The following is a 14,093-nucleotide window of genomic DNA, read 5'->3' as shown; positions in this document are numbered from 1 at the left end:
GTTCTCTACTCTCATTTTCAAGAGGATATAGTATCCGAGGTGGTTTAAAATATAAATCTGTGATCCACAATAGAAAAAGGAGAGAGTGTGGAATCCAATGAGCCAGCTTGTACCTAAGTTACGGTCAGAAAAAAGATATGTCTTGCACTGCATTCTAGTCATTCACTCTAACGTACCTCACCCACAAATCTTTCATCCTCGCTCAAATTAATGGGGTAATTGTCGCTTTCTCGGTCCGAATCGTTCTAGCTGCATTGTAAACAATAGGAACATGTGAGGAGCTGTTCAATTGACTTTGTCACGCTACTTCCGGTAGGGGCGAGGCTTTTTTTTTATCAGACACCAAAAGTTGCGATCTTTATCGTCGTTGTTCTCTACTAAATCCTTTCAGCAAAAATATGGCAATATCGCGAAATGACCAAGTATGACACATAGAATGGATCTGCTATCCCCGTTTAAATAAAAAAATATATATTTCAGTAGGCCTTTAAGTCAGATTGCTGAATCATTGCTTACTTCGATTAAAATGTGTTTGTTTGGTCTTCTGAGGCAGATAAAATATTTAATAGGTAAATAATTGTTTAACTGTGCTCCTGTCCTTGCCACTATAATCTCGCTGTCCTTTTGTTGGGTTAGGTGGATGGGTCACAAACTGGTGTCAGGGCAGCTCTCCCAGTGATTCTGATGGGAAACTGCATGACATTGGCCTTCGAGAACTTCTGGCCACCGTATTAGCCCTGCAGGTGTGGAGACATTGACCGGAGGGCTCCATTCATCCATTTGTGATCTCCACGGACCATAAGAACCTGGCCTACATCCACTCAGCACACTGCCTCAACACTCGCCAGTCACGTGGGCATTATTCCTTACCCGCTTCAACTTCACCTTCACTTTCGGCCAAGAATCCCGCAACGAGAAGGCAGATTATTTGTCAATGATGTTCTCTCCAGTGACTGAGTTACTTATAATTCCAAATTCTCAGATAGTTGGTGCTCTTCAGTGGGAGGTGTAGAGGCGTGTGACGGACGCATGCAAGGACCTACTCATCCTATATGGTTGCCCACCCAATCGCCTTGTTGTTCCCCCAGAGCTATGTTCTGGTGATTTGGATTGGGCACACAGTTTAAGGGTCGCTGCCATCCTGGTTTCAACCGCACCTAGTTCCTGCTCCTCCAAAGATTTTGGTGGCCGTCTGCTCATTCTGACACAAAAAAGTTTGTGCCAGCCTGCTCCGTTTGTGCTAAAAACAAGGTCACCCATCAGCCTTCAACCGGATTACTCCATTGCCTGCCCATCCTTTCTCACCCCTTGTCCAATGTGGCACTAAACTTTGTTACAGGACTTCCTCATACAAAGGACACCCAGTCGTTCTCACTATTGTCGACAGATTTTTCAAGCTAGTACAAACCCCGTTTCCATATGAGTTGGGAAATTGTGTTAGATGTAAATATAAACGGAATACAATGATTTGCAAATCCTTTTCAATCCATATTCAATTGAATGCACTACAAAGACAAGATATTTGATGTTCAAACTCATAAACTTAATTTTTTTTTGCAAATAATAATTAACTTAGAATTTCATGGCTGCAACACGTGCCAAAGTAGTTGGGAAAGGGCATGTTCACCACTGTGTTACATGGCCTTTCCTTTTAACATCACTCCGTAAACGTTTGGGAACTGAGGAGACACATTTTTTCAGCTTCTCAGGTGGAATTATTTCCCATTCTTGCTTGATGTACAGCTTAAGTTGTTCAACAGTCCGGGGGTCTCCGTTGTGGTATTTTAGGCTTCATAATGCGCCACACATTTTCAATGGGAGACAGGTCTGGACTACAGGCAGGCCAGTCTAGTACCCGCACTCTTTTACTATGAAGCCACATTGATGTAACACGTGGCTTGGCATTGTCTGGCTGAAATAAGCAGGGGCGTCCATGGTAACGTTGCTTGGATGGCAACATATGTTGCTCCAAAACCTGTATGTACCTTTCAGCATTAATGGCGCCTTCACAGATGTGTAAGTTACCCATGTCTTGGGCACTAATACACCCCCGTACCATCACAGATGCTGGCTTTTCAACTTTGCGCCGGATTGAACCATCCTATCTTCCTGGCCAAAAGGTAGAAGATGTACCCTCAGCCACAGATTCTCGCAAATTGAACCACAGGTTCATTGGCCCCTATGAGATTGGGCGCAAGATCCACCGATATGTTGTCCACTGAAGCTCCCTGCCTCTCATAAGGTCAATCATGTGTTTTATATACCTCAAGCCAGTTTCTTCAGGCCCTCTCAGCCCTCCTGTTGTGCCTCCTCCTCATTGGTTGATCGATGGTCACCCTCCTTCAAGGTCAAGGCCTTGTTAGAGGTTAAGAGAAGGGGCATGGGTTACGAGTTCATGGTCGCCTGGGGGTGTTGGGACTAGGACTATTTCGCATATTTTGGATGATACCTCGCTAATTGTTTTTTATAGTAAATTCCCCAGCAAGCCAGATAAGATGCCAGGTGGCACTCGTTAAGTGTCACTGTCATACCCTGTTGTATTTGTACCCTTATTTTTTATTTTATTGTTTTCATTCTGCTGACTTCCTGCCTCCTTGATTACAGACTTCCGGGAAGCTGATACTGGGAAGCGCCATGAGCAACAGCTGCTGGCATTCTGAAATTACGTTTGCTCCTATTTAGTTGCTTAGCTACTGCTCTGCATTTGTCAGAGTATTTTGCCTGTTGTTTAGGCGTCAGACCCTGTCTGTATCTTCTATACTACACTTCGCTGCTTGCGATATTTCCATCCTAGTACATTTGATAGGTGTTTATTTTCAGCTTTTAATTTTTTATCGTTTGAATTGCTATAGGCCTCTGCTCGTGGTTCCGCCCAACAACTCCATTAGTTGTGCTTTGTAGTTGTTTTGTTAAACCAAGTAAACGTAGTGCCATTTTTTTCTCCTTTACCTCCGTTTTGTGTTTTTGTGGATTTTTTTCATTAAACACTGTAACAGTTTAACTTCATTTCACCAATCAAACCAAGCCTGGCAGTCACATGACCGCATCACACTACACACTGTAAAAAGAAAAAAGACATCACAACTCTTTGATGTTTACTTACAAACTAGGAAAAAGAACATTCAATCATGCACTGTCATCTGTGTCAGTAGGAATGTTCACATTTCAGCTTAATATAGGAATAAGAAGAAGAAAAAAAGATGACAGGGGGAAATTGTGGGACCAAAAAAAAAAAATATATATATATCCATTTATCCATCCATTTTCTACCGCTTGTCCCTTTTGGGGTTGCGGGGGGTGCTGGAGCCTATCTCAGCTGCATTCGGGCTGAAGGCGGGGTACACCCTGGACAAGTCGCCACCTCACTGCAGGGCCAACACAGATAGACAGACAACATTCACACTCACATTCACACACTAGGGCCAATTTAGTGTTACCAATCAACCTATCCCCAGGTGCATGTCTTTGCAGGTGGGAAGAAGCCGGAGTACCCGGAGGGAACCCATGCAGTCAAAGAAAAAAAAAAAAGATTAAATTGTTATATGTATCCAGTGATTATACTCAAGTTATTTTCCATTTAACTTCACCAGTTTTAGATTATTTTTATTCAAAATCGCTGAGTTTTCACATTTGCCGTTCAAATACTTGCGGTGAGTCACCAGCCAGTTGAGGCACGTCACTGATTTGTGCCTAAACATGGATTGTGCGCAATGACTCGGCTGGCCTGCTGTGCAGTGAGACCGTATTGCTATATGAACTATATTATACATTTCCATAATTTAGTTAGCTGAGGTATACAATGTACAGTGTATTTTGTCAACAACTGTATGTGTGTAACGTATTTCTTGTGCTGGGCAATCATAAAACGGCTGCAAAAGACGCACTGGCTGAAGCTAGCAGTAATCCGGCCTCCTGGTGGTACAGGGCGGTAGTGATCCCAGAGATCATTCCTCGGCCGCAGAAGAAGTGACAACAAGCAACAGTTAGCAAGTCAAGTGCAGCGATTGTTTATTTTTTCCTCTCGCCTGAACTTTTATTAAAAACATGGAGGATTACATATGTAAAATAAAACAGTTTTCTAAACTGGACTTTCAATCGAAGCAGGAGGTAATAATTAAAGGTAGACCAACGCCGGAGCTAAAAGGTTTGCTTCAGACTTCGGGACAGAAGACTCGTTCTTTTCAAACGGCGTGGTACACACGCAAAGGCTGGCTGTGTGGATGTCCAGCAAGAAAGGTAAGACCATAATAATGTTTTTTTTATTAAATTTGCTTTTTTGTGTGCTACAGTTTGTATGTGTAAAGAATGCTGGTATGAGCTTTTAAACATAAACCATTAACTGCTGCCAATCAAATGGTGAATAAGATACTCTTTAGGGTTCATATGTTTGTAAATCTGACTGTGATGAAGTCAGTGCCTCACCTGCCATGAACCTCACCGCACGTCACTGATTATATATATATATATATATATATATATATATATATATATATATATATATATATATATATATACCATACCATACCATACCAACTTTATTAATAAAGCCCTTTAAAAACAACCACAGTTGAAGAAAAAAAAATATATATATATATTTATATATATACCTGTGATGAAGTGGCGACTTGTCCAGGGTGTACTCTGCCTTCCACCCGAATGCAGCTGAGATAGGCTCCAGCACCCCCGCGACCCCGAACGGGACAAGCGGTAGAAAATGGATGGATGGATAGATATATATAAATATATATATATATATATATATATATATATATATATATATATATACATACACATATGCACACACACCCGCACACACAAATAGATTGACCGTCCCCCGGCTAAACTATACTATATCCTCTTGAAAATGAGAGTCGAGAACGCGAAATGGACCTTCACAGTGCCTTTTATCTCCACGACAATACATCGACGAAGCTCTTTAGCATGAGCTAACGTGATAGCATACGTCTCAAATGCAGATAGAAACAAAATATATAAATCCCTGACTGGAAGGATAGACAGAAGATCAACAATACTATTAAACCATGTACATGTGACTACACGGTTTATAGATCTCAGCCTGGCAAAGCTTAACAATGCTGTTGCTAACGACGCTAAGGCTGACTTAGCAACTTAGCAACCGGAACTCACAGAGCTATGATAAAAACATTAGCGCTCCACCTATGCCAGCCAGCCCTCATCTGCCCAGCTCATCAAAACCCGTTTTCACCTGCGTTCCAGCGATCAACGGCGCGACGAAAGACTTCACCCGATCATCCATGCGGTGGCCGGTTAGCATCGGCTAGCGCGTCTGCTATCCAAGTGAGTAATCCTTGTTGTGTTGCTACAGCGAGCCGCTATACACCGATCCCACCTACAACGTTCTTCTTTGCAGTCTCCATTGTTCATTAAACAAATTGCAAAAGATTCACCAACACAGATGTCCAGAATACTGTGGAATTATGAAATGAAAACAGAGTTTTTTTGTATTGTATTCAATGGGGAAGGCATACCTCTGTTCCCCGGGCTACGTCACGCGCATACGTCATCCTCCGAAGGCTTTTTCAACCGGAAGTGTGGCGGGAAATTTAAAATTGCACTTTATAAGTTAACCCGGCCGTATTGGCATGTGTTGCAATGTTAAGATTTCATCATTGATATATAAACTATCAGACTGCGCGGTCGGTAGTAGTGGGTTTCAGTAGGCCTTTAACTACATTGAGATTTATGTACCTGAATTTTAATGTTAAAATGATGTAGGCTTTAAGAGCATAGGAAGTGTTTAAAAGTGTGTGTGAAAGATTTGGGGATGGCTTATAAAGACTTTAAATGCATTTAATATTCATATAATTTATAAAATAGTAGCTTCCTTACTTTGGAAAATCTACCACAGGGGTCTGGAATATAACCACCTGCAAGAGTGAATCATGTTTCTTGCCACTTAAATGTTAAAAATTGCCCTCTATTTCGTAACTTTTGACTTTATGTACTGCATTGTTAAAAAAAAAAAGCAGCGGCGTTCAAACTGATATTGAGTCACAAGCAGGAATATAGAGCATGAATGGACAAATAAAAAAACATTGAATGACAAGTTTAGCTTGGATACCTGTCAGGTCGCTTTCTCCACAATACCAAAGTTATTTCCATCCACAGTCGCTGTGACTTGATTTGTCACTGCAATTCCTAACTGCTAGCAGAGTATTGCCAGGTCTATATAATGTGTCCTTGTTATTGCCGCCCCCGGAAACACACAAATGACGCATTTGCAAATACGCCACAGCCCAGACTGACAGTCAAACAAGTGACGAGCTTAAAAGAGTCTGTAAAATAGTGTTTGTATATAGAAATCTATGTCGAGGATCAAGATGATGAGTAAATACCTTGATGGTTGTCTTTTTTGCGGACAGGACTTCCATCCTCCGGACTCTCTGGTAAAGTACTATGAAACCAGTGACGATGCAGGTGTTGGACCCCCAGACTCCGGGATGTCGGCCATTGTTGCTCGATCTTGGCCTTCCCATTGGATACAGACTGTACTGCGGCCCATCTGGAACGCGCCCTCACGCCCAAACCTGCGGTCCACAGGGTCGTCGGAGGTGCTGCGATCGCCAACAAAGGAGGAAACACCGGAAAGCTTGGCTGGGCTACTCTGATGTTGGAGCGCTGCATGAGCAGGATGCTGCCCGCCATGAGGTAGGCAATGCCCAGACACAGAAGGAGCAGCTGAGCCCGCTTCAAGGGGCAGTGGAGCCTGGAGAGCAACGCCAGTGCCATGCCCGCTCCTGTTACAGTCTCTCATCCAAAAGGAGGGCCATGTCATGGATTAGGTGAGAGAATGACAGCTCTGGTAACCTACTTACAACTTCATTAACTTGGCAGGAAGTGGAGTTTCTGGCAACGTCGCAGACATTTAGTTTCGCTTCTTCGCTGGCACCGGGATCCAAAAGTCCGATGGAACAATGGATGCGTCACAGCAGAGAGGGATTTAATATCCAAGTCAGTGGTCACTAACTCCAGGATGATCCTTGCGGGAGACACACAAACACACACATGCACTGTAAGCATCTGAATATAAAGAGGATGTATATTTAGGTTACGCCTATAAAAAAGTACTAGAGGATTAGACACACAGTCCCATTTGAAATATGTGCCGCTGTCTTGCATTATCTTGCAACATCTCCCTTGCTGTCAGCTATGTTGGTAATTTCCCTTCTCATGTTTGTTTCTGATTCATAAACCAGCCTTTGCAGTGACAGTATTCTACCAAACAGTACTGTGCTGCTATTGCTGAAATGTTATAAACTATTTTTAATCCGGATTATTTTTTAGGGCAGATGTTTCATTTTCTGCAGCAGTTAGTGATGATGATGCGATGTTAGATTATCTTCTCTATCTGAGACTTGTGAAAGTGACATAATGTAAGATAAAACCACTTTGGAAAACACATTAGGAGTGCTTATGAACTGAGAATTATGACAGGAGGGGTGATATTTTTTTTTTTTTCCATTTATTTATTTATTTATTTTTCATAAAGAAATACAAACATGTGTGCTTACAGACTGTATCCCTGCAGACTGTATTGATCTATATTGATATATAATGTATATATTGTGTTTTTATGTTGATTTAATTAAAAAAAAAAACATTTTTTATTTTTTATTTTTTTTAATTTCTTGTGCGGCCCGGTACCAATCGGTCCGGTGGTTGGGGACCACTGATGTAATATTTTTTTTAAATTTCTTAATACAGAGGTCTGTGATGTAATAAAGCTGCAATATTTACGATTTGGCGTATCCGTTATACAAAAAAACGAATGTTTGCAAAAATTGTTAATAATTCATCTCAGCTGTGGTCGGTACTTGTAATACTACTCGTGACAGTGACACATCAGTAGGAGGATTGTTAAATAAGCAAAATAACAATATCCATTAGCTTTTGTCTTCATGTATATGCAGAATATATACTGACTATCAGAACACACTGGGAGGAAAGTATGCAAATATAATTGTTTATTACCCACAATAGGATTTATCAAACCTGAAGCTGTTTTGCGGCCACAATTTTTGTGTCTCTATCTAGTGCGTTTGGAAAGTACATGTAAACTGGCACAGTTCCGCACAAATGTATGTAATGACAGACAACAGAGATACAGAATATTTTGTGAATGTCGACATTTTTGGACTTTCAGAAACAAAAGACACATATCGTCTACAAATTAATTACATTTTGGAACCAGCAGACACCAAAAGGAAACATTCCATATCTTATACGGAAAATATTTTTGCAATACAGCAATTTCCAGGGTCTGGATCATTCCAGCATCAATGCATGTCCCCCAGATTACAGTCCCCATGCACTTGGTACGCAATAATACAAACACAAAACAACCCTTCCTCTAGACCTCTGTGCTTTACCCAGTGGTCCCCAACCTTTTTGTAGCTGCGGACCGGTCTAGGCTTAAAAATGTGTCCCATGGACCGGGGGGGGGGGGGGGGGGGGGGGGGTATGGTATTTAATTTTTTTTGTTTTTTTTTGTTGTTGTCATAAGGCTATTCCACAAAATTGTTTGGGTGACCCCAAACTTTTGAACGGTAGTGTGTATATATATATACAGTATTTATGCACTGGTGTATCGGTACATATATACACTACCGTTCAAAAGTTTGGGGTCACCCACACAATTTTGTGGAATAGCCTTCATTTCTAAGAACAAGAATAGACTGTCAAGTTTCAGATGAAAGTTCTCTCTTTCTGGCCATTTTGAGCGTTTAATTGACCCCACAATTGTGATGCTCCAGAAACTCAGTCTGCTCAAAGGAAGGTCAGTTTTGTAGCTTCTGTAACGAGCTAAACTGTTTTCAGATGTGTGAACATGATTGCACAAGGGTTTTCTAATCATCAATTAGCCTTCTGAGCCAATGAGCAAACACATTGTACCATTAGAACACTGGAGTGATAGTTGCTGGAAATGGGCCTCTATACACCTATGTAGATATTGCACCAAAAACCAGACATTTGCAGCTAGAATAGTCATTTACCACATTAGCAATGTATAGAGTGTATTTCTTTAAAGTTAAGACTAGTTTAAAGTTATCTTCATTGAAAATAAGGACATTTCAATGTGACCCCAAACTTTTGAACGGTAGTATATATATATATATATATATATATATATATATATATATATATATATATATATATATATATATATATATATATATATATATATATATATATATATATATATATACATATATATATATACAGGTAAAAGCCAGTAAATTAGAATATTTTGAAAAACTTGATTTATTTCAGTAATTGCATTCAAAAGGTGTAACTTGTACATTATATTTATTCATTGCACACAGACTGATGCATTCAAATGTTTATTTCATTTAATTTTGATGATTTGAAGTGGCAACAAATGAAAATCCAAAATTCCGTGTGTCACAAAATTAGAATATTACTTAAGGCTAATACAAAAAAGGGATTTTTAGAAATGTTGGCCAACTGAAAAGTATGAAAATGAAAAATATGAGCATGTACAATACTCAATACTTTGTTGGAGCTCCTTTTGCCTCAATTACTGCGTTAATGCGGCGTGGCATGGAGTCCATGAGTTTCTGGCACTGCTCAGGTGTTATGAGAGCCCAGGTTGCTCTGATAGTGGCCTTCAACTCTTCTGCGTTTTTGGGTCTGGCATTCTGCATCTTCCTTTTCACAATACCCCACAGATTTTCTATGGGGCTAAGGTCAGGGGAGTTGGCGGGCCAATTTAGAACAGAAATACCATGGTCCGTAAACCAGGCACGGGTAGATTTTGCGCTGTGTGCAGGCGCCAAGTCCTGTTGGAACTTGAAATCTCCATCTCCATAGAGCAGGTCAGCAGCAGGAAGCATGAAGTGCTCTAAAACTTGCTGGTAGACGGCTGCGTTGACCCTGGAAAAAAGAGCTGGACTGCTGCTGAGTGGTCCAAAGTCATGTTTTCTGACGAAAGCAAATTTTGCATTTCCTTTGGAAATCGAGGTCCCGGAGTCTGGAGGAAGACAGGAGAGGCACAGGATCCACGTTGCCTGAAGTCTAGTGTAAAGTTTCCACCATCAGTGATGGTTTGGGGTGCCATGTCATCTGCTGGTGTCGGTCCACTCTGTTTCCTGAGATCCAGGGTCAACGCAGCAGTCTACCAGCAAGTTTTAGAGCACTTCATGCTTCCTGCTGCTGACCTGCTCTATAGAGATGGAGATTTCAAGTTCCAACAGGACTTGGCGCCTGCACACAGCGCAAAATCTACCCGTGCCTGGTTTACGGACCATGGTATTTCTGTTCTAAATTGGCCCGCCAACTCCCCTGACCTTAGCCCCATAGAAAATATGTGGGGTATTGTGAAAAGGGAGATGCAGAATGCCAGACCCAAAAACACAGAAGAGTTGAAGGCCACTATCAGAGCAACCTGGGCTCTCATAACACCTGAGCAGTGCCAGAAACTCATCGACTCCATGCCACGCCGCATTAACGCAGTAATTGAGGCAAAAGGAGCTCCAACCAAGTATTGAGTATTGTACATGCTCATATTTTTCATTTTCATACTTTTCAGTTGACCAACATTACTACCAGCATTATGTGCCAATGGAGACACTCATTTACTGCACATTCTGTCATCAGCTCTGACTTATTTAAGTATTTCCTTATTTTCTGTATTTGGTTTAGCACTCTTATTTTAGTTACACCTCCTGTCTGCCTCCACCACTCCTCTGGCCCTCACCTGTTTCTGATTGGCAATCTGGGCACACCTGTTCCAAGTTACCAATTAGTAGTTTAGTTGTATAGTGCGCTATCAAGTTTGCACCTGATTTAATACACGCCAACCTTTGGTAGATCAGACCCATATTCTTGGTAAATCACCCGCAACACACTGATAAATAGTACACGCAATTTCAGAGTTTGCACACTCTGTAATTTGGGATCTAGTTCATTAGACCTGACAGTTCATGTGCTAAAATCAGACCCTCCTGGATTTTAAAATGTTGCCCCCACCAATTCCCCCAGATTATGCACAGCCTTGCAATTGTGTCCAATCTCGACCATTTGAGTTTTGTGCATTGCTTGAACTCATCAAGTCCCTCAGGTATCGTAAAATATGGCGACAAGTCAAGTAAGGCAGCTCAATTCCAAAAGCCCATTTTTTTGCCACAAAAGCTCATTTTAAAGACGTTTAACACTTTGAATATTTTTTTGTGTGTCCAATGTTGAATTGAAACAGTTTTTACTATATTTCTTCTATGAATTCTTACAAAAAACATGCAAACCAACAATGTAGGTGGTTCTGACTATACATCTGCCCCAATACAGCAGTGTGGCAGGAAGCCAGCTCACTTCCACAAGTACATTTTGTGCCATTAAAGAAAGTTATTTTACAATTCAAACACGTTAACAGCGTGCCAAAAAATACAATTTAACTGTTCTAATTATAGTTTCTCCATCAATTTATACAAAACAAGCGACAAAATATTTTGGAGTGGATGTCATGTGACTATGCAGCTGCTTCCAAAGTGGCCATGTGTCAGGTAAGCTAGCTGATTTCCAAACGCTTATTAGTTGCTATTAAAGCTTAATTTACGTCTATTCAACAATTATAATGCTTAATAAGGTGTCAAATATAATTCTTCTTCTGCTCTTACTATATTTTGTCATTCAATTCATATATAACAGGCTTTTAGACTTACAATTGTTATCGATAGATTGACAAAAATACTAATACATGTCACTGTTTCAATGATTTGACATGAATATGTGTTCTTTGTTCAATTCAGAGTCAATTATGTTACACATCAACGTATTAAGTTGACTAATAAAAAAAATTCCATTTACCACTCAAGTGTATTAATTAACTCATATTATGTTTTACATATGGTGAATGTTCATATTCATCTTGGAGAAAGCAAACTTTAAAGTTTGAGTACATGATAAGATAAGGCCCCTTAGTTTGATATTCGCAGGTGAATTGGATCACTTCTCGTAGGAAGGAGGGACTTCGAAATGCAAAAGTGATAGCCATATCCTTGGGAAGAGACTACCTGTCTAGCTCAACGTCAACATTTAAGTTATGACTTAAAGCAGTTGTTTTCCAGACACTTACAAAGGAACATCTCCTTTTATGGTCAGGTGGTATAGTTTAGCCTTAGGCCCCATTTACACTAAGTCGGATAAGGTTATCCAGGGTAAATCCCACCTAACCTTATCCGTGTACACACACAACAATGCCACCGTTTAAGACCCCCTCGTCCCCTCCGTCCGCACACAACCTAATATGCATGCGCCATTCGAAAGTTCTCTTGCCGTCTGAGAAGTGTTGTATCCGAAATAGCTGCAATCGCTTTCTCTTAAGGTATTCATGTGTGATTTCCACAAGCGTCTGTACAGACGGAAGGAGAAAGTCTGGATGACTCGCCTTCATATTTCCAGTGTTTACCTCCGAGTTACGAAACCGCTTTATTATGAAGCTGGCTGTGGCGCGTTCTTTCTGACGTCACTTCCTGTTTGGGGCGCGGTCTTGCTGGCGTCACTTCCTCTCCGAACTCAGTTTGTAAACGATCAATGAGGTCATACAAAGCTAAGAGCCGGAGATTCAAGAAATACACGGCGCACTTACCCGTGTAAAAAATTGTCCGAGGAGGGGAACCTCAAACAATAGTTTAGTGTGTCTAAAACAGGGTTTACGCTAAATAATTATTTGTTTAAGGCATGGGTGTCAAACTCTGGCCGCCGTGTAATTTCACTTGGCCCTTGAGGCGATATCAAATTAACACTAGAGCTGGCCCGCCAATTATATACAGCGGCGGTGCCGCAGTAACACCACATTCACCGCTAATTCTCATACTTGCCAACCCTCCCGGGAGACTCCCAAATTTCAGTGCCCCTCCCAAAAATCGTCACGTCCGCTTTTTATCCAGTCCAAAGAGTGCTGGCCCAGTCACATAAAATGTGCGGCTTCTGCACGCACACACAAGTGAATGCAAAGCATACTTGATCAACAGCGATACAGGTTACACTGAGGGTAGCCGTATAAACAGCTTTAACACTGTTAGAAATATACGCCACACTATGAACCCACACCAAACAAGAATGACAAACACATTTCGGGAGAACATCCGCACCGTAACACAACATAAACACAACAGAACAAATACCCAGAATCCTTTGCAGCACTAACTCTTCCGGGACGCTACAAGGTTTGTGTGGGTGGGGGGTGGGGGATTTGGTGGTAGTGGGGGTGTATTTTGTAGCATCCCGGAAGAGTTAGTACTGCAAAGGGTTCTGGGTATTTGTTCTGTTCTGTTTATGTTGTTTTACAGTGCGGATGTTCTCCTGAAAATGTTTTGTCATTCTTGTTTGGTGTGGATTCACAGTGTGGCGTATATTTGTAACAGTGTTAAAGTTGTTTATACGGCTACCCTCAGTGTAACCTGTATCGCTGTTGATCAAGTATGCGTTGCATTTAGGTGTGTGTGCGTACAGACACCGCACATATCTTGTGACCGGGCCGGCACGTTGTTAGAATGGATGAAAAGCGGACGTGACGACAGCTCGTAGAGGACGTTAAAGGCTGTGCCTTTAAGGCACGCTCCCAAGACTGTGGTCCGGGTGAACTACGAGATATAATGACTGATGAACATCTTCGTTCGATAATGAAGGTTGCCTCAGCTCAAAGCCTGAGCCCCAACATTAATGAACTAGCATCCAAAAAAAGATGGCAGGTATCTGGCTTGGGCACATCAGATTAGATCAGTGTGTTGCAAACTGAGCAGTTTAAAGTCCTGAATGGTTCGTTTATTCATTGTTATTTTATTTTCAAATGTATTAATCTGTGGAAAACGTTAATGTTGATATTTACCTCAGAAGGCTGCAAATAGAAAAGAGGCATTCAATTTGTATTTAAATTGTATTTGATATGCCATTGCTATTTTATTATTATTATTATTATTTGAAACTCGATTTTGCATGTCACTATGAAGTTATATAAGTCGTGCTTGTTCAATATTCAATGCAAAACTTGTTTGGGTCCCTATTAAAAGGTTAATTTGTTCAACCTTGGCCCG

The 14,093-nt window shown here is 41.0% G+C and overlaps 1 protein-coding gene across 1 annotated transcript in view; it reads right to left on the bottom strand.

Annotated features, from left to right (window-relative positions):
* Positions 1-14,093, bottom strand: part of wscd1b (WSC domain containing 1b) — a 182,916-nt gene that overhangs the window by 167,392 nt on the left and 1,431 nt on the right. The window contains exon 2 of the mRNA XM_062048394.1: positions 6,378-7,021. Within this exon, the coding sequence (XP_061904378.1) occupies positions 6,378-6,771 (394 nt within the window). The 5' untranslated portion in view covers positions 6,772-7,021. The remainder of the gene's footprint in view (positions 1-6,377; positions 7,022-14,093) is intronic.

Source organism: Entelurus aequoreus, linkage group LG05 (genome assembly GCF_033978785.1).
Source record: "Entelurus aequoreus isolate RoL-2023_Sb linkage group LG05, RoL_Eaeq_v1.1, whole genome shotgun sequence".
NCBI lineage: Eukaryota > Metazoa > Chordata > Actinopteri > Syngnathiformes > Syngnathidae > Entelurus > Entelurus aequoreus.
This window is presented reverse-complemented; position numbering and strand designations above follow the sequence as displayed.